Below are 20,024 nucleotides of genomic sequence, written 5' to 3' on the forward strand. Positions count from 1 at the left end.
AAGACAACCGCCAGTAGCAACCACCGCCATTAATAAAAACTTATGTTGAAAGCTTGACATATAATGATTTGGGTCATATAAAGGGCATTCTGTAAAGTGTGATGCAGATGGACTTTTACGAGATGCAGCACAAGCTGTTCCACAATGCAGGTGTGCCTTGAAATATTGAGAGACTGCTGTATATTTTAGGGTGATTTTGTTTTAAAGTAATGCTTACATTAAAACTGGAGTAGATGAGTTTACACACAGGAGACACATCTTTCACAAGGTACAGAACTTGAAGCTGCATTCTACAATGCAGGCAAACCTGTCCCTGCTTTTTGTTAAGTGCCCACTAAATTAAATTCCTCCAATATTTTTTCAAACGGCTCGACTCTCTAAAATGGAAAAACCCACAAACTGTGCCGCTGCAGTAACAGTTTTGTAGGTAATCTGGCAAACATAAATTGTAAAAACCTAACGAAAAAGGTGAGGTGATGCCATTAACATGTTCTTTTTCTTCTCGGCTAATGTTTGAGAAGCAGTTTGCCGCACACTCTTAAGTTATACATGGTCCCAGCAAGCCGCCATGCTAACTGTGAGTTTTCGGCAAATTCACAATGATACTGATTGGATATTAGGAAGCTGCAGTTTATGGCTTTTTTCTTTTTTTCTTTTTTAAATTAAGTTCGTAAAAAAGTTTTTTTTAATTTTTATTATTATTAATTCAGGATGTCTAGTCTTCCCAGTTAGTATGATTATGGTTAAAAATGCTCTCTGCATCTCCTTCACCAGCTGACATCTCGACCAGTTATTTGTCAAGTGCTTTTTGTGCTTGTTTTTTGGTATCTTGGTCACAGAATCGATCTTTGTACCGTGGATCAAGTACAGTAGATAGATAGGATAGTGGTTCAGAGAATGCATCACTGAAGCGTTATGTGACAGCCTCCAAAAGTATGATTTTCACTGTCTGAACTCTGGAATCTGTCTTGCCACACTTGCGAAGCAGACTTTTAAGCGCTTCAACAGACGGGATCACGTCCGTAATTGTAGATGAATGCGTGCTTATGTCTTTAGTAAGTTGCTTAAATGGTTCGAGTAGAGTAATCACATTTTCCACAAGTCCCCACTGATGCACTGTGAGAGAGGCAGGAAGCTCATATTCAGCACTACATGTAGCAAGAGTGTGCTCCCATCAACCAGCATATAATAAGTGCTGTTTCGACGAGTTGGCATGTCCTGCTGAAGCATTCTTGTTGGGGATACCAAAGTCTGTTTGTATTTCTCTCAGACACAAAATAGTGAGCTGCAAGTGCTTAAAATGAGTAACTAATCGCATCCCAATGGCAAAACAGTTGCTTCTCTGGCTCAGTAAGCCTTCATTTATACAAGCTGCAAAGTGTGAGCCATGCAGCTTAAACTTTTTAATGCCACTTTCTTCCATAGCTTTTGCCATATTGCGATTGTTGTTGCAAAACAAAATGTGCACATTACTTTTTGAAATGTTCCACTTCGTTAACATGGAATTGAAAGCTTGTGCAATGAAAGTTGAAGGATGAGAGCCATATAAATCATTATTATGCTGGTGACATTGTTTCTTAACAGCTTGTGGATATGTGTAGCAATCAAATCATATAATTCAGGCAGTGAGACATCTGCAAAGCATCGCCGGCTTGGAAGAATGTATTGAGGTTCTAAATGATGTAGTAGCCGAAAAAATCCCTCGTCCTCAGCTAGGGAAAAATGTTGGTCATCGAGTGCGATCATTTCCATTATTTTAGTAGTTATGTCTTTAGCTCTGGTGCTGTCTTGAGGAAACGTCTTTACGTTTTCAAGGGTTTGCTGTATGAGGCTACTGCTAGTGAGCCCGGTAGCGTCTGATTTAACTTTCGTTTTGGTAGCATTAGCTGGTAGAAATTCTGTGTTTAATTCGTTATGGTGGTTCTTCAGATGTGTAATTAAATTTGTGGTATTGAAAGATTTAATTCTGCAGCCTCCTCTGCTTATCTCATTTTTGCAGAAAGAGCAGGTAGCAACTCTTTTGTCTTCCTTTGTTACAGAAAAACTTGACCACATGATTGCTCCTGTCAGCAAAACTAGGAAACCCTGTATTTTTTTTTTTTTTTTTTGTGAGCACAAGGGACTGTGCTTACATGCATTGTTTTTCTGCAGCTTAATGTCTGCTTCACCGAACAATAATTATTTAGTGAACTGACAGTGTTGACAAGCCCAAATTATATCGGTCGGCTGTATTGGTTAAAATGTAAGCATCTGCCCGATTTTGATGTCGTCATTTTTAATGAACATCGGCCGATAACAATACAGTTCCTGATATACTGTGCATCTCTACTTAATACAGTAGACTGAATTTTACTAGAATGTGCTATAATTCTTTGGCACACCTTGAGTCATAGGTGTACAGTACATTTTAATTCAACACATATATTTATTGTTCCTCCATCTGAAGTTTACCACGATTACATTCACTGTACATTGGACATCTGTAATCCTAGACTCGACTGTGCTGACAGTATTAGGCATATGCAGGTATGTAAAATAATTCAAGACCCCTAAATATTATTAACATTGAAACAGGTTACACACACACACTTGCCTGTTGTTAAATTAAATTACTAGTGTCTAAAAGTTACACTGCAGATAATGTCCATCCAGGTAATATTCTGATACTGGATTAGCTCAAAGGGTAAGCAATAACAAAGTCTGATCATTTAATTAGAATGCTTTAAAAACAGCACAACAAAGGGTGTTTTTACTGGAGTTCTAAAACAGTGGAATATTGTAAAACTGGCAAATTTGATATTATGCAGGAGGCCTTAAATAAAACAAAAGGACAGATTTGTGACATTCAAAAATTGAATACATTTATCCCATCCTACCCTTTAGTTAGTTTTTCTTCACCAGCTAAGGATGCAAATATAAATTTTGTAATAGTAAAAGTTATAAACCTTATCGAGTAGTTCTCTGACAAAGTAGATTTTAAAAGCGTTTTTGTAATAACATGTTTTTAAAGACATTTTTGAAATAAAAGTATTCTGAAATATATTGGAATTCAATAGTTCAGATGTAATAATATTTGCATTTTTATCTTTAGTGTTGATTTTAGGCAGTATTTTTCAGTTGCAGTGTCCATCACACATTTTGCTTGGTATTTTGATATTTATGAATGCCAATACGAGTTTAAATTATGGTTGAGTAACTACTATATCGATATGCCACTATTTTAAATCTGCTGTTAGTATTAGTAGTTATATATTTTTTATTCTATTACAGGAAAAGGCACAATGTTACTCACTTGAATTATCAGATACTTCCAATAAAAAGCAGTTTGCTTTTTGCCATGATATTGAATAGGTCTTGAGTATCATAAAATATCACTGTTATTGGTACTACTAGAACTATGTGGTATGTGGTATTGGCAGAAAATTATATCTTGATATTTCCTCAGACGACAATATTTTACATCCTTTAAAAACTTGTTTGTAAAAGTCTATTGATCTAGCTTGGTCTTGTTTATCTATCTATCTATGAGTGTGTTTGTGTGTGTGTGTGTGTATGTATATATATATATATATAATCTATATATATATATAATATCAGATAAAATTAGGTCCATAAATATTTGGACAGAGAGAACTTTTTTTCTAATTTTGGTTCTGTACATTACCACAATGAATTTTAAATGAAACAACTCAGATGCAGTTGAAGTGCAGACTTTCAGCTTTAATTCAGTGAGGTGAACAAAACGATTGCATAAAAATGTAAGGCAACTAAAGCATTTTTTTTTAACACAATCCCTTCATTTCAGGGGCTCAAAAGTAATTGAACAATTGAATCAAAGGCTGTTTCATAGGCAGGTGTGGGCAAGTCCGTCGTTATGTCATTATCAATTAAGCAGATAAAAGGCCTGGAGTTAATTTGAGGTATGGTGCTTGCATGTGGAAGATTTTGCTGTGAACAGACAACATGCGGTCAAAGGAGCTCTCCATGCAGGTGAAAGAAGCCATCCTTAAGCTGTGAAAACAGAAAAAACCCATTTGAGAAATTGCTACAATATTACGAGTGGCAAAATCTACAGTTTGGTACATCCTGAGAAAGAAAGCAAGCACTGGTGAACTCAGCAACGCAAGAAGACCTGGAAGTCCACGGAAGACAGCAGTGGGGGATGATCGCAGAATCATTTCCATGGTGAAGAGAAACCCCTTCACAACAGCCAACCAAGTGAACAACACTCTCCAGGGGGTAGGCGTATCGATATCCAAGTCTACCATAAAGAGAAGACTGTATGAAAGTAAATACAGAGGGTGCACTGCAAGGTGCAAGCCACTCATAAGCCTCAAGAATAGAAAGGCTAGATTGGACTTTGCTAAAGAACATCTAAAAAGCCAGCACAGTTCTGGAAAAACATTCTTTGGACAGATGAAACCAAGATCAACCTCTACCAGAATGATGGCAAGAAAAAAGTATGGAAAAGGCGTGGAACAGCTCATTATCCACATTATTCACATCATCTGTAAAACACGGTGGAGGCAGTGTGATGGCTTGGGCGTGCATGGCTGCCAGTGGCACTGGGACACTAGTGTTCATTGATGATGTGACATAGGACAGAAGCAGCCGAATGAATTCTGAGGTGTTCAGAGACATACTGTCTGCTCAAATCCAGCTAAATGCAGTGAAATTGATTGGGCAGTGTTTCATGATACAGATGGACAATGACCCAAAACATACAGCCAAAGCAACCCAGGAGTTTATTAAAGCAAAGAAGTGGAAAATTCTTGAATGGCCAAGTCAGTCACCTGATCTTAACCCAATTGAGCATGCATTTCACTTGTTGAAGACTAAACTTCTGACAGAAAGGCCCATAAACAAACAGCAACTGAAAGCCGCTGCAGTAAAGGCCTGGCAGAGCATTAAAAAGGAGGAAACCCAACATCTGGTGATGTTCATGAGCTCAAGACTTCAGGCTGTCATTGCCAGCAAACGGTTTTCAACCAAGTATTAGAAATGAACATTTTATTTCCAGTTATTTAATTTGTCCAATTACTTTTGAGGCCCTGAAATGAAGGGATTGTGTTAAAAAAAATGCTTTAGTTGCCTCACATTTTTATGCAATCGTTTTGTTCACCCCACTGAATTAAAGCTGAAAGTCTGCACTTCAACTGCATCTGAGTTGTTTCATTTAAAATTCATTGTGGTAATGTACAGAACCAAAATTAGAAAAAAAAGTCTCTGCCCTAATATTTATGGACCTAACTGTGTATATAATATATAAAAAAGCCAAATACCACTGACTCACTCATCATGAAATCTCCTGAACCGTGAGGACTTGGGACTTGGAATGTAGGTTACTCTTAGCCCATAGGTGCTCGCTGAGAAATAGTTTTAAAAATTTCATGTCCAAGCACGTTCTGTCTGTATGTCTGTCCGCTTGTCACAACAGAATTACTTTAAGGATTTAGATCTGGTTGTTTTCTATAATTTTCTTGAACTTTCCTGTTGATTTTGCATCTTCTCTCATCACGCTAAGTACCATAGTTAGCTTGCGGTACTGATGTATTTATGCAAATCCAAGAGAGTGGGTTGGGGGGGGGTTTGAGCCTTTCTTCAGTCTCTTGCCAGTCTCTGTTTGAGTTGGTCTATGTTTCGCCACGTGTTGCAGTGCATCTTGCCTCCGCTTAGCTAGCAATACCTATTTGTTCAACAGACATTATCATCTACAGATTATTAAGGAGTAACTTTTGACATTTATGAGAGAGAGATCAGAGCTCCATGTGTTTTAGAGGGTAGCTATATATAACATGACCACTATCAGATATAGTGCCAGCGGCTAATGATTTTTAAAGTTTGTCCTCTTTCATTACTATGTGGTCACAGCCACGGGGTACAGTAATCCCTGCTCCATCGCGGGGGTTGCGTTCCAGGACCCCCCGCGAAAGGTGAAAATCCGCGAAGTAGAAACCATATGTTCATATGGTTCTTTTTATATATTTTAAGCCCTTATAAACTCTCCCACACTATTATAAACATTTCCCGCACTTATACAGCATAAACCCTTTGTATTCTCTTAGATATTAGGTAAGATTCGTTGAAATTATGTATGTTAACACAGTTTATATACAGTAAAACCTAAATATTATTTTAAAGATATCGAGCGTCTCCGATATCACATATGTTACAGCCATTACAACAGACAGGCCACCAGCAATAAATACGTACAATGCAAGAAAAATTGTATACAGTAAAATGTGTGTACAGTGACACTAAACTATGTACATGTAATAAGTACTGTACGTAGATAATTAATTATGGTTACTCACCAACAATGACACGACGACTTGTCTGATAATGATGAGTTTAATTTTACTGTACAACAAAGGATAGCGTTACAGCTCTTCTAAAGGAGCCTCTTCAGGCGACTATGTAGCACCGCCGTTGTTCTTCTTCCAGCACTCTTCAATCCAAATCCCTAAAGCAGATTCCATCCAGACTACTGCCTTATCACATCCACTTGCAACTCGTTTTGTGCCCTGGTTAAAGGACACTGCGGCCGTAGATCTTATATGCTTTTCCTCCTTTTTAAATAAAAAGAATCGTCGACTCATTGATGCCGTAATGGTGTCCTGCAGCGGTGTAGCTGTTCCCTTTCTTCAACATATCCAAAACTTTTACCTTTTCTGCAATCATTTGAATCTTCTATTGGCGCTTGGACATGGCCCCTGAAGCAGTAGCAGGAGCATGTTAATGCTGAATGAGTGAGATGAGACTTCCTGGTTTATGCAGCACTCCGTCGCTGAGCCAATCAGCAGCACACAGGAACTTAACTGTGTGCTCTGATTATGTAGCTTCTCAGTCATCCGCCAATAGCGTCCCTTGTATGAAATCAACTGGACAAACCAACTGAGGAAGCATGTACCAGAAGTAAAAAGACCCATTGTCCGCAGAAACCCGCGAAGCAGCGAAAAATCCGCGTTATATATTTAGATATGCTTACATATAAAATCCGCGATAGAGTGAAGCCGCGAAAGTCGAAGCGCGATATAGCGAGGGATTACTGTACAGCTAGTAGGATATTAATTGTAGCTTACTGATGAGATTAATGGAAACAACAGTTAAGGAAAACAGGTCTTATTTACTTAAAAATAACAACACAAAAGCATTAATCACCAGTGTATTATTGAAATCAAACAGCGCAAGTATGAATAAACATTTCAAAGTGGCCTATAGGATTTACACAAAAAAATTGCACTGAGACCAGCAAAACTCTTCCAATGAAAGCATTTTAAACAGACCCCCCTAATGTAAACAAGATGTGAATCCAAAAGGAATGAAATCCTAATCATAATTGAACTATGTGGCATGAATGTTACAGTCTGGATAAATGTAAACTGCTCTGCTGTAAGGTGTTTTGTGCAGTATACAAGCAAGAACAAAAATCTACCATGCTGTAATATAGTGAAAAAATCCAAAGTTCTGTCAAATACTGCACAGGATAAAAACTTTGTAAACAAGTTCTGACATATCTTGCACAAAATATACAAAGAAGCCCAAACCTATAACATTTTTAAACAAATTACTAACTTCAAGTTCTGGCCAATGTTGCACAAAGAAATAAAAACAATTGTAAAATTCTACTGAGGAAACTTGAATCTGGGTTCAGAGTAGCACAGTTACATGCTACATCATTTTCTCTGGTGCTGAAAGCCCTCTCAGAAGGGCTGCTTGAGGCAGGGATGCACAGACACTTTTTATTTTTTCGCAAGTTTCTCCAATTTGGGGAAATTTACCTTTTCTGTTTTCTGCCACTCAAGTGGATTTACATCACTGTCCACCTCAGGTATCATCAGGTAACTCTTGATCTCTTTTTCAGTGGCAGTGTGCAGAGATTTGCCTTCTCTGAATTTCTGTGTTTTTTGAAATAGCTGCCTAAAAACTTTTTTTTGCTCCTTCCCTTGTGTCATCACCTGCTCCAACCCCTGCAGCCATAGGGTGAGCTGAAGCATGTGAGAGCCCTGGGGTAGGGCTGTATTTCTCTGTCGCCATAGCCATGAATTCTTTCATGCTGCTGTTGTAATGGCTTTAATCCTGCCATCGTTATTGGAGTGGTTTTTGTTTAAATAAACTGTTAACATGTTGTTACATCATTACAGTTTGTGGGATTTTAACCAGGTTAACACCTTTTAAAATATATAATAACTTAGTATTTTTGGAGCTTACATGGCATTTTATTAACTGATCATTTTGGAAGGAAAACAAAGTAGTGCTTTGGCAGATTGAGTAAATCTCCCTGCAGTGGCAAACAGGATGGAATGGGGTGAAATGGCAGACATTTCTAGTCCTCTCAGTTTACTCCGGAATGTACCTCCTTGGCTAATATTTTCTGTTTCTTGCTTCACACATGTTATATGTGTGCGCTTAACACTCTCTGTCTCTGAAACGTGCTTCAAGCTGCCACTAGTATCCAATTTCTTGACCAACAAATCCCTTAAAGGCTCTGTCCCTCACTGCCTTCAGTCTTTGAATTCTTAGTAGGTCCTTCCAAAAAGTCATCTTTACTCTTGTCCTAAAAGCTGCAAATGCAAGATCATTCTTTGTTCTTGTTGGAACTGTAGAATGAGTCTCCTATAACCTTTTAAAATGTTTCTAATCAACAGATGTTAAAACAGTTCTTGAAGAAACATTGCCTAAAACACAGAAGGCTATATTCATCCCACCAGCCATAAAACTTCAATGGTTTTGTTAGAGGTGCAAGTGACATGATTTGAAGTGTCTTTTTTGAATTTGAACATGTCTGATTTTACATCATTATTAAACAGTAACCACTCCTCCATGTGTTATAGTTCTTCAGCTGTATTCTTTGTTCTCCTGACTGAGTTGCCTAACCTTGAAATATAAACAACTGAGTTTGATTAAGGAGAAAAAGACTTCACAAGAGGACCTTGAAATATAAACAACTGAGTTTGATTAAGGAGAAAAAGACTTCACAAGAGGTGATCAATATTTCTGTCTGTTGAAACAAAGTAAGTTAATGTCTGTTTCTTACAGGTTAAAAGATTACTGAAGAAGTTTATGATCGAAAGGATTCTTAATGCACCAATGGACTTGGAAAAAGGGATTTTCATTACTGACAGCCTAAAATCTGCAATGGTTATAGTGATTATTAGCAGAAGATTTCATATTTATTTATCATCAGAAGAAATTTCACAGATATGTGGCATTTTGTGTGTATCACAAATGCCGAAGGACAAGTCTCTCAACTATTACAGAGAACTTTCAAACTGTTTTGCAAGTGAACTAAAAAAGTAAGTTTAATGTTTTTGATATTCTGACAACTTTTGAATTACAGTATAGACTGGGGCCAATGCAACCTTGGCTAGAATTACTTTTCTGTATTAGAAAAAAAATACATTTGAACATATTTTTTGTTTGTTCATGAACTCATATTGTCTTTAGAAAACTATTTTGTCATCTTTAGGAATACTAGAAAAATCAGATGTTAATCAGCAATTTATTTGAAATTTTAAGTGCCATTTTATTTCAATCATGGATAGGTTCTTCTCATTTTTGTTATTGCTTTAATAAATAGTTATTCTCAGCTTTGTTAAATTTGTAGTTTTAGCACAGAAACACCCTTTTAAACTATTCTGTCTGTTTCAGTCTTGAGGAAGCAATCACTGGCTTTTGCAAAACAGCTATAATGTTTAGAAATCCACACTGGATTAAGGTGATCCCATTGCTACACTTTGTAAATGGAGCATGTAAACCATTTGAATATGTTCCGGCTGTCCCACACATGACCATTCGTGCTTGGGCTGGACTACAGATGTTTAGTGAAGGCACTGACATAAGATTCGCTGATGCAAGGTATTTTCTTTTTTTATTCTTAGCATTTTTTTTTATTGGGCATGCTGTGTTTTTACTATTCAAATGGATCTAGTTAGAATATTAAATGTTAAAGCACTTGTATGTGTTTGAGGCATTTATTTTGTTTATGGAAAATTATTAAACCTTAATCATGATGTTTTTGTTGAATTCTACAGACTATAAAAGCTTGCTCCATGTATTAATGTATGTTTTACTTTTTTTAAAACATTTTTTAAGGATTTCATTATAGTTGATATATTATAGATCAGTTAGGCATATGGTACTGCATCATATTCAAATTAGATTAGATACTTCCTTCCTCTGTATATCTAGAGAGGTGAAAATCTGGACACCTCTGGCCAAATTACATATTTTGTTGACATTTGAGATAAAAAATGTTAAAAACAACTCAACAGAAAACAAAGTAAAACAATGTTATTTTTATGAAAATGTTAATGTACATTTTATGGTTTATTTGATGAACCAAAAAAGGGCAGAAAAATAAATGTGGCATTAGCAAAAGTTCGGGCACCCAACAAAGTTAGTACTTCGCAACATCCCATTGAACAAAAGTCATAGCTTTTCAGTTTGTTTGTTTTTTGGAAATTTTTGCTCCAATCTCCGTGCAGATTGCTTTTGGCTGTGAGAAAATTTTGGGCAATCTTGTGTGCAAAGCCCGTTTAAGATCAAGCCACTGATTTTCAATAATGTTCAAGTCTGTGAACTTCAGGGGTCATTCCAAATCCAACACCTTGTGTGATTTGAGATGCTACATTTTGAAGTGTGTTTTTTGATTGTTGACTTGTTGTTTTTCCAGCTTTATTTTTCTGACTGACTGTCAAGCCTTCATTTTCGTAATAGTGTCGTAGCAAGCGAGTGTGAGGTATTTGGTGGCGTGCTTCTGAGAACCCACAACAACTTGGGACTTGTTCTGATAAAATCGAACATGTTTAATTTTCTCTTCAGTCATAAGGGAAGGCTGTGTGAACAGGAGAGCTGACAACCAATGAATGTTCATCTGGAAGTACAATGCATAAAATGTGAGTAGCGATGAAGAATAAGGAACATGTGTGTTTTGAAACTCACAAACAGAAGAGAGACTCGTCTTCCTGACGTCTCATGTTTTACATACTAAAACCAAATGGAAAAGTAATAAAAAGACCAGAAGACTGTGGCTGAATTCGCTACAAGTTTAACCTGCTAACCCATCGTGCAGTGCTGGCTCCATCAGGTAGCAAGGGGGCTTTGGACCTCAGAAACAAAAGAGAAGCTTTTCTGTCTGATTTCATGTGTTTTACAGACTATGCCAGAATGGAAAACAAGAAAAGAGGGCCCAAGATTGCTGCTGAATTCACCACAGCAGTTATTTCTTCGTACAGCATGACGACACTAGTAGTTATCAGAAAGAGGGGCGACCACAAATGTGCTAGGTGATTGGCGCTTGGTTGGTATAAAGTAGAAATAGCAATTTTCAGTTGTTTAAATTAACAAGGTCTGATGATGAGATGAGCGAATGCAGTTGGCTGATGTGACATACCCCACAATTAGAAGTTGTTTAATGTGACATCTGCTTTAGTGGAAGCAATCCTTTCCTGTTCTAGCACAACGTATCCTGTGCCATTACCAACCACACAAAGCATAGTAGATTCATCCCTGTACTTATCAGTTGGCAAGTTATTCTTTTCTTCAAGTGCTGCACCTGTTTTTCTCCAAACATAATTTTTTGTAGTTGTGGCAAAATTGCTTGATTTTTAACTTCATCTGCCCACAACACTTGATTCCAAACTGCCTCTGTCTTATGCAGATGTTATTTTGCCTACTTAAGATGCTGTTTTTTATGATGAGATTGCAGCTAAGGTTACTTTCTGATGGTTTTTCTGTGCCAGGGCATATCCGTGTAAGTAACGCTGCACAGAAGAGCAGTGCACTACTATTCCTTTCGTAGTTAAACTTTCTGCAGTTGCCTTGCAGTCTTATAGAGTCTTATTTGTGAATTTCCCCTTGGGATTAATAAAGTATCTATCTATCTATCTATAGAGGGTTTTCCTTTCGCTGCCTTGCATAGTATATAAGCAGTTCTATCTCTCCCATTTTCTTGATCTTCTGGATCTTATCTTGGCCTCCATAGTTAATCTTAACTGGCATTTCTTAATGACAATTAAAACTGTGGAAATTGCTAGCTAGAAGCACTTTGATTTTTTTTTCTATAAACTTCTCCTGCTTTGTAGGCATCAATTAGTTTAATATTCAGATCTTCTGTCTGTTGCTTTGAAGAACCCAATAATTACTAGGCTCTGGAATTGTCATTAGCTGACAATCTCTAATGACAATTCTTAACCAGATTAACACTTTACAAGCTTAGTCACACTAGACTAAAACTAAGGAGTTCTGAAACCTTACAACTGAAAGTGTGCCTACACTTTTGTAACTGCCACACTTAATTGTTTGTTTTAGTTCATAAAGTAAATTGTAACTGTTCATTAACAGTTTTTGTCCTGGGTATAACAATAAACTGTATCCGGCCCTTCAAGCGGTCCTCCAACTTCCAGGGAAAACTTGGGGGCTGGAGGCAGGATTGACACTTCAGCCACCATTAAAACTTCACGTAACTCTGAAACAGCAGACAGGGCTCCTTTCTGCTGTCCGTGTGAGTAATTCTGCTGCAGAAGCCCATAGGAAGGCTGCTCACATTTTGAAGGGAATTGGGGTAGGCCTTAAACGGGAGCCTCATCCCCGTAAGAGTTGAATCCATCGGAGAGCCATTGGGGTAAGGCCTGTTGGGGATTGGAACTGGTGTGGTGCTGAAGCATCATCCTCTGCTCGGCAGCATTTGGGTCCCAATTTGAGGTGGCCCATCTGGGTAGGGGAATGGAATGTCTTGTCTCTCCGGCATGGTTATCATCTTCCTCTGCTGTTGGAGGAGCTTTGTAAAATCTACATTTCAGTGGTGGCACTCTCTGAGGTGCGCAGAGGTGGGACTGGTCAGATCTCTGTAGGTGGGTACACCTTTTATTGGTCTGGTTGCTCTGATGTCCTACTCTGGGAGTAGCTGTTGCTGGGGCAGACCGGCTAATCCCAATGTGTCTGATGTTACATTGTCAATGAGCTTATCATGAGACTTGGCTTAAGGCACTCTCTGGGTGCCTTGTCTGTTGTCTCAGTGTATGCTCCAACCGTGGTGAGTGATGTCTCAGTGGGGGAGACATTTTACTCTCAAGTTCGCTCTGTGGTTGATGGGTGCCCACAAAGTGACACTCCTCTGGTCATGGGTGACTTCAATTTGACCACTGACATGGACAAGACTGGCTGTGAGGATTGTGTCAGTGTTGAAAGTGGCTCCATGTTCCTTGACTTTGCAGAAAAACGTTGGGGTCTGTGGATCGCTGGATCCTGGTTCCAGTGCCCTGAGCCACATCATTGGACTTGATACTCAAATACTGGTGGTGCGGTGAAGGAGATTGATCACATCCTCATGGACAGATGCTGGAGGCTCCTACAGAACTGCAGGGTCTACAGAAGTGTCCAGTTTGTGAATTCTGACCACAGACTTGTTGTTACTACTCTGAAGAACCAGCTTAGCCCAGTAGGCTACCTCCTACTAGGAAAATGAAGCCGGAACTGGCAAGGCTCCCAAGATCAGGCTGTTTCTAATGAGTTTGCATGCAGTTTGTGTAAGGAACTTACAGACTTGGGTGCAAATGCTGACCCTAATATGATGTGGGAGACATTCTATGACAAGACCCGGAAGGTTGCTGAAGGTTGTGTTGGTGTTACTAGTGTTACCAGAAGGAGGTTTCTCACAGGGCACCTTGGATTCATCAAGAGGAGTCGCAGTGCACGGCTTGATGGCAACTGCTGTCTGTACTGGAAACTGAGAAGGATGGTTGTGAGGGCTCTGACCTGTGACGAAGACTTAACTCCTTCAGTACTATGTCACTTTGGAGAATTTTTAGGTACTGTTGGTTTGACTTTGTGTCAAATGAGCAGTTGCTCACCGAGTCACACATGAGGCACATTACCTGCATTGTGAGGGAGTGTCGGTTACACTTGCGATTCCCCAAGTTTGATCCGGCTCACAGGATCCTCATTGTTCAAGATCTGAGCAGCTGGCATAAGCCAAGGGATCACATATGTAACACCTGACTTGTTGCAGATATATATATGGTCATTTCCCTACTGGACAGCGTGTGTGCCTGGGGCGTTGCCAACCAGGATCCTGAGCTGTTTCGTCATGTGGTAAGTGCAGCAACGTGCCATACCAGTGCATGCTCCCTGACCTGACATGATTTAACAGTTTCATAAAAATGCCATTGTTTTAGTCTGTTTGCTCTCAAAGTTGTATTTACAATTTTTTCCTTCAAATTTCAACAAAATATGTAATATATATAAAAATACAAATAATAATACAATTGTATTATCAAAATTACACTTGAAATTATATTTTTCAACAGTGCTACATACCAGGAGCAAATTCTAACCTTGGAATATTTGCTGTTGTTAATGCATGATTATATACATACAAATTTTTCTTTTACAGATATGGTTAATCTCCTAATTTTTCAAATTTTGGCTTTCAGTTTATATGTGATGTTTTTAACTTATTGCCTCTGACAGGCAGCATAAGAAAACAATGAGACACATACTGTGATCATTTGGTAAATTTGATACTCGAAGAACTTAGACATTGTATAAATACTAGTGAGCTTTGCCCCCCTGCTCACTTAACTCGCCAACTCCTGGGCCGGTGCTACGTGCTAGCCACTTTGCGGTTCAGCCACTCAAGGATGGGGATGCGGATACACATCTTAAACAGATTGTTATTTTCATGGGAATTGTTACATATGCATAATGGAACTATTTTACATTACAGCGAGTAAATAACCATATTTAAACAATAGTAAAACGTAATAATTTGAAAGTAAATTGTTTCATGTTTCGTTAGTTATTCGTTGCTTTATACAATTTTGCTCTGTTTGGATTTGAAATTAACACACATACTTTTTAAACTTTTACTGTAAAACTTCAGTAAAAGCAATTTTTGGAATTAAATTTTTATCAATTTCACACTGAATTTTGATTCTGTGTTTGGACTTACATTGTGACAACACAACGTATAACTTGCCCATGAGTGTATTTCGTTTCTTTCGCTCTAATAAATAAACTGAATTTTTCGAATCTTTGTCTCTGTGATATGTTAATTATCTTTGCAAAAGCTATTCCAACGGGAAAATGAAAACGTTTTAATACAAATGGCATATCAAGATCTCCTTTGGTGTCTAATGTTATCTGCAGCAGATGTACTACATTACCTTTCTTGGATACATCCTTCTTTCAACAGTAAGTCAGGCGGTGAAAGTCCGTACGATTTTAACGGTTGTAGATATTCTTAGGGATATTGTTGATGTTTTCATCTTCCGTACAATCACCACCAACTGTTTCGGCATAGTCTATCGATATGCATTTAACCAATTTACCATGTAACCAATCGACAATTTTTGCGTTAATTTGTTTGACTTCATCGTTTCTCTGTGCTAGGCTTGCCCGTATACACATTTCTTTTGTTGATAACCCTTTGGGATGAAATTCTTCAATTAGATTTGGACATAATAAGTCTTCTTTTATTGGGAACTTAAAGTGAGGAAAGCGTAAACATTTATAAGAGCTAAGAGAACAGGAACTGTGTCTGTCAAAAGCATTCAGACGAATGAGAGGTGAGAGGCCCATGTGCGTGATTGAATAAGGTTGAGAGGAGGGCATGACTTGAAAAAATCTCATGGCCAAAGTCTCATCTCGCGGGACTTGAAGTTATCTCTTTTTGTCTCAGGATTTCCTTTTATAATAGAGAGAAAAGATATTACCCTTGAATGTTTTCTGATTTCTATTTTTTTAATGAGAAAGTTATTTATCAATACAAGCAGTTATTTGCCTCTACGACCAGTTTTTCTCATTTTGCTTATTTTTTATTAATATTTTCACTAGTTTTACTACTTGATTACACATTACTAAATTATCGTATTTTAGTTTTGTGACATACTTCTTGCATGCTTGAACTATGTCATCTCTATTAGTCAAAGATCACCTTATGATATATTTTACTTTAATATAATCATTTAGTGAGTTGCTTGTCAGTTTGTTCCAGCCCTTTTGAGTACAGGCCTAATAAAAAAAATTGCAAGAAAAAAAAATAAAGTATGATTTGAACATAAAGTATAATTGTCATCTGTTTGGCCACGCAATCTATATGTACATCTGCATCTACTCTACATTAGAAATGTTCTTTATTCCTGGCTCTAGCTAACAACTACAGTGTCCTAATAATTCCCAAATCAGTTACTAAAGAAAGAAAACCAAAAATCAGTTTTCTTAAGAGCTTGTGGTTTATTGTAGTGTAGTCAGGAAAAAAATGGCAGTCTTTTTAGTTTTCATGCTAAAGTCAAATGATACCAGGTGGTTTTCTCATAGAAAATGTTGAGTGATTGGAATTGCAAGATGTGAATAATGTGATGAGCATTGAGAAGCATCTATTCAGCAGGGTGTGCAATTTTAGTTCATCCAGTTTCTGTTTTAAAAGAAAATCCAATTAAAAATTATAATATTTTCTACTAAATACTCAAGTCTCTTTAGCATATAGCATAGTATACAGTGCTAGGAAAAACTATTTACCACTGTCTTATTTCTTCTGTTATTGCAAATTTGTAACACTGACTGTTTTCAGGTCTTCAGCCATAATCTAATATTAAAAAAGAGCACCTGAGTGAACAAATAAAACTGATGAGACTAACTCATTAAATGCTCCAAATAAGATAGAAGCGTTCCAGATTTAATGTAGAGTCTCAGAGATCAGCCATGTGCCCCATATCATAAAAAATACCGGGTTCCTGATGTTTGTCCTTGAAGCAAATCTTCGTCTGTCATCTGTGAATTTCCCCTGGGGATTAATAATATCTATCTATCTATCTATCTATCTACAGTGCATCCGGAAAGTATTCACAGCGCATCAGTTTTTCCACATTTTGTTATGTTACAGCCTTATTCCAAAATGGATTAAGTTCATTTTTTTCCTCAGAATTCTACACACAGCACCCCATAATGACAATGTGAAAAAAAGTTTATTTGAGGTTTTTGCAAATTTATTAAAAATAAAAAAACTGAGAAATCACATGTACATAAGTATTCACAGCCTTTGCTCAATACTTTGTCGATGCACCTTTGGCAGCAATTATAGCCTCAAGTCTTGTTGAATATGATGCCACAACCTTGGCACACTTATCCTTGGCCAGTTTTGCCTATTCCTCTTTGCAGCACCTCTCAAGCTCCATCAGGTTGGATGGGAAGAGTCGGTGCACAGCCATTTTAAGATCTCTCCAGAGATGTTCAATCGGATTCAAGTCTGGGCTCTGGCTGGGCCATTCAAGGACATTCACAGAGTTGTCCTGAAGCCACTCCTTTGATATCTTGGCTGTGTGCTTAGGGTCGTTGTCCTGCTGAAAGATGAACCGTCTCCGCAGTCTGAGGTCAAGAGCGCTCTGGAGCAGGTTTTCATCCAGGATGTCTCTGTACATTGCTGCAGTCATCTTTCCCTTTATCCTGACTAGTCTCCCAGTCCCTGCCACTAAAAAACATCCCCACAGCATGATACTGCCACCACCATGCTTCACTGTAGGGATGGTATTGGCCTGGTGATGAGCGGTGCCTGGTTTCCTCCAAACGTGATGCCTGGCATTCACACCAAAGAGTTCAATCTTTGTCTCATCAGACCAGAGAATTTTCTTTCTCATGGTCTGAGAGTCCTTCAGGTGCTTTTTGGCAAACTCCAGGCGGGCTGCCATGTGCCTTTTACTAAGGAATGGCTTCCGTCTGGCCACTCTACCATACAGGCCTGATTGGTGGATTGCTGCAGTGATGGTTGTCCTTCTGGAAGGTTCTCCTCTCTCCACAGAGGACCTCTGGAGCTCTGACAGAGTGACCATTGGTTTCTTGGTCACCTCCCCGACTAAGGCCCTTCTCCCCCGATCGCTCAGTTTAGATGGCCGGTGTTTTAGTTTGGGAAAATGGTTCCAAGGTTTTAAGAGAAAATAAGCAGGCAGGAATCAGAGAGGAAAGGTCCAATACTTCAATTGTGTTTACTTGTTCAAATATAATATCAGTTACATACAATATAATAGCAATATACATGCAGATATAGGAATTGTACTATTGACTTACAGTAATATATATAAAGATATATGATTTATACTATTAACTTACAGTAATACAGATATGTGAATTATACTATACTTACAGTAATATCAAAAGACCCAGAGCCATCATCCTAGACCAGTAGACTGAGGGAGCCCGCGTGTCAGTCTCGTCAGAGGATCAACTCGTGAGCCTGGTCCAATACCGGGCGGTGTGCACGTTCCCCACGGTTTTGCTTCCAAAGAAGCTGAGGGCGGAACCTTCCCTTATATACTAATTGAGTGTCCTTGCCCAAAATGGCTTACGTGTAAGCAGTGTATACAGAAGTGATCAGTTTCTGCACACATCTTCCCACGGGACAACTTATGTGTTATCTCTACTAAGCCTAAAACAACCCTTCTTAGAGACATCAAAACAACTTACAGAAAAACATCTTGCATTAATTAACCTTTCCCTAAAACATTCTGAAACCCTTTATGAGAAAGAAGTTTTTGCACATTCTTTCGCGATCATCCCAAACATTCCTCCTTTATTTTATCCCTTCTCCTGTTACAGAGAAAACCTTTTTATTACAATCGGTCCCTCGCTCAGCGCAAAATCAGCAACCTTGTCTGTCGTGCTCTATTATTAATTCGTTTTAAAACACAAAACACATAGCAATTAAATATAGTCATTAAAGCAATAATAATAATAAGCAGCACCAAAGGGTGTCCGTGTGCAACAACAGGTAAAACGTGATATCTACACAAGGTTATCATAGTGGTAACATTATATTGAAACCAATACCCATTACATATTGTATCATTACACCTAATATTTTCAGGTTTAACCGTTAACCATAAGCTACTGCTAATGTTCCATATATCTTGCCATATTTGCATAGTATTAGTCCTTAAAGCCATTTGCATGTTATTTTTCTGTATCTGTGCTTGTAATATATTAAAAGTGCATACAGTCCAGTTCATGAAAGTTGAGACATTTAGCCATCGAATGTCATTGCTAGCCGTGATTATCCAATCTGAAGCGCGTTGTTCCCAGTTTACTGTTTGCTGATGAGAGACCATGGACTGAGGTAACCACCTAGCCATTTGGCCTGCCACTTTGTGAGTATGTCGTCCCACATTCTCAAGCTTGTTTGCAGTTATTTCATTATCTACGGTGTTTAAAGTTCCTAGGGTGGTGCCAACCCCTCCTAAGAAAGTGTCATACCATGCCCGTTTAGCACGCTTACACTGTGGCAACAGTGGAAACGTCACTTGCCATGTAACCTTAGTCCTTTTTGCTGTCATAGAAACAAGTTTACATGTGTCAATTATTGGTTCTACATGTGACTGTCTCGTTATGGGGGTTCTAGCCCACACGGCTATAGCAAGCATTGGTATAGTCCTGTTAATAATTTCAGTTGCATTGATCCAGCCAATGGGCCCAGTCTTATTAGAGGTGTATTCGCCTGATGTTGCATTGACCTCGCACTGTACCTTGGAGCCGTTCCAGGGCCCCATACACCAAGTTACTTTCGACGTCCAGGTAATATTTAAGTTTTCAGAGCACTCAATCAGATACTTCTGTGGTTTTACCCCCGGCACCTTCAAGTTCGAGGAGTAGATGGTGCACCCGTCACCAGTCGTAATGTTGAGGACATTGCAAGACTGATTTTCCGGACATGTGGTGTTCTCCTGACGTCTGGGCTTAGTGGAATTGTTCCACCACCATCGGACCGGAGTCGTCTCCGTTGCCTTGCCTCCTAATGTGGTGGCTCCTACTTCATTCAGAACACCCCCAATTCTGTAAAACAAGAACACAGCATGTTGCACCCACTCCTCACTCCCGTCTATAGCAGTGTTTTACAGGAACATTTACCCATGCTTCTTCTCCATTGTATAGAACAGTTACAATCAAATCCTGTCCCATTGCGATGATTTCTGCCGGGCGGGGTGGTTCATGGGGTTGTTTAACCCACACCTTCGCCCCATTAACCAATTTAGGAG

General features: G+C 38.5%; 1 protein-coding gene across 1 annotated transcript in view; it reads left to right on the plus strand.

Annotated features, from left to right (window-relative positions):
• LOC114643479 (E3 ubiquitin-protein ligase rnf213-alpha-like) overlaps positions 1–20,024 on the plus strand; it is a 367,913-nt gene that overhangs the window by 74,364 nt on the left and 273,525 nt on the right. Inside the window, 2 exon segments of the mRNA XM_051918940.1 lie at positions 9,040–9,296; positions 9,652–9,858. Coding sequence (XP_051774900.1) covers positions 9,040–9,296; positions 9,652–9,858 — 464 coding nt within the window.

Source organism: Erpetoichthys calabaricus, chromosome 14 (genome assembly GCF_900747795.2).
Source record: "Erpetoichthys calabaricus chromosome 14, fErpCal1.3, whole genome shotgun sequence".
Lineage (NCBI taxonomy): Eukaryota > Metazoa > Chordata > Cladistia > Polypteriformes > Polypteridae > Erpetoichthys > Erpetoichthys calabaricus.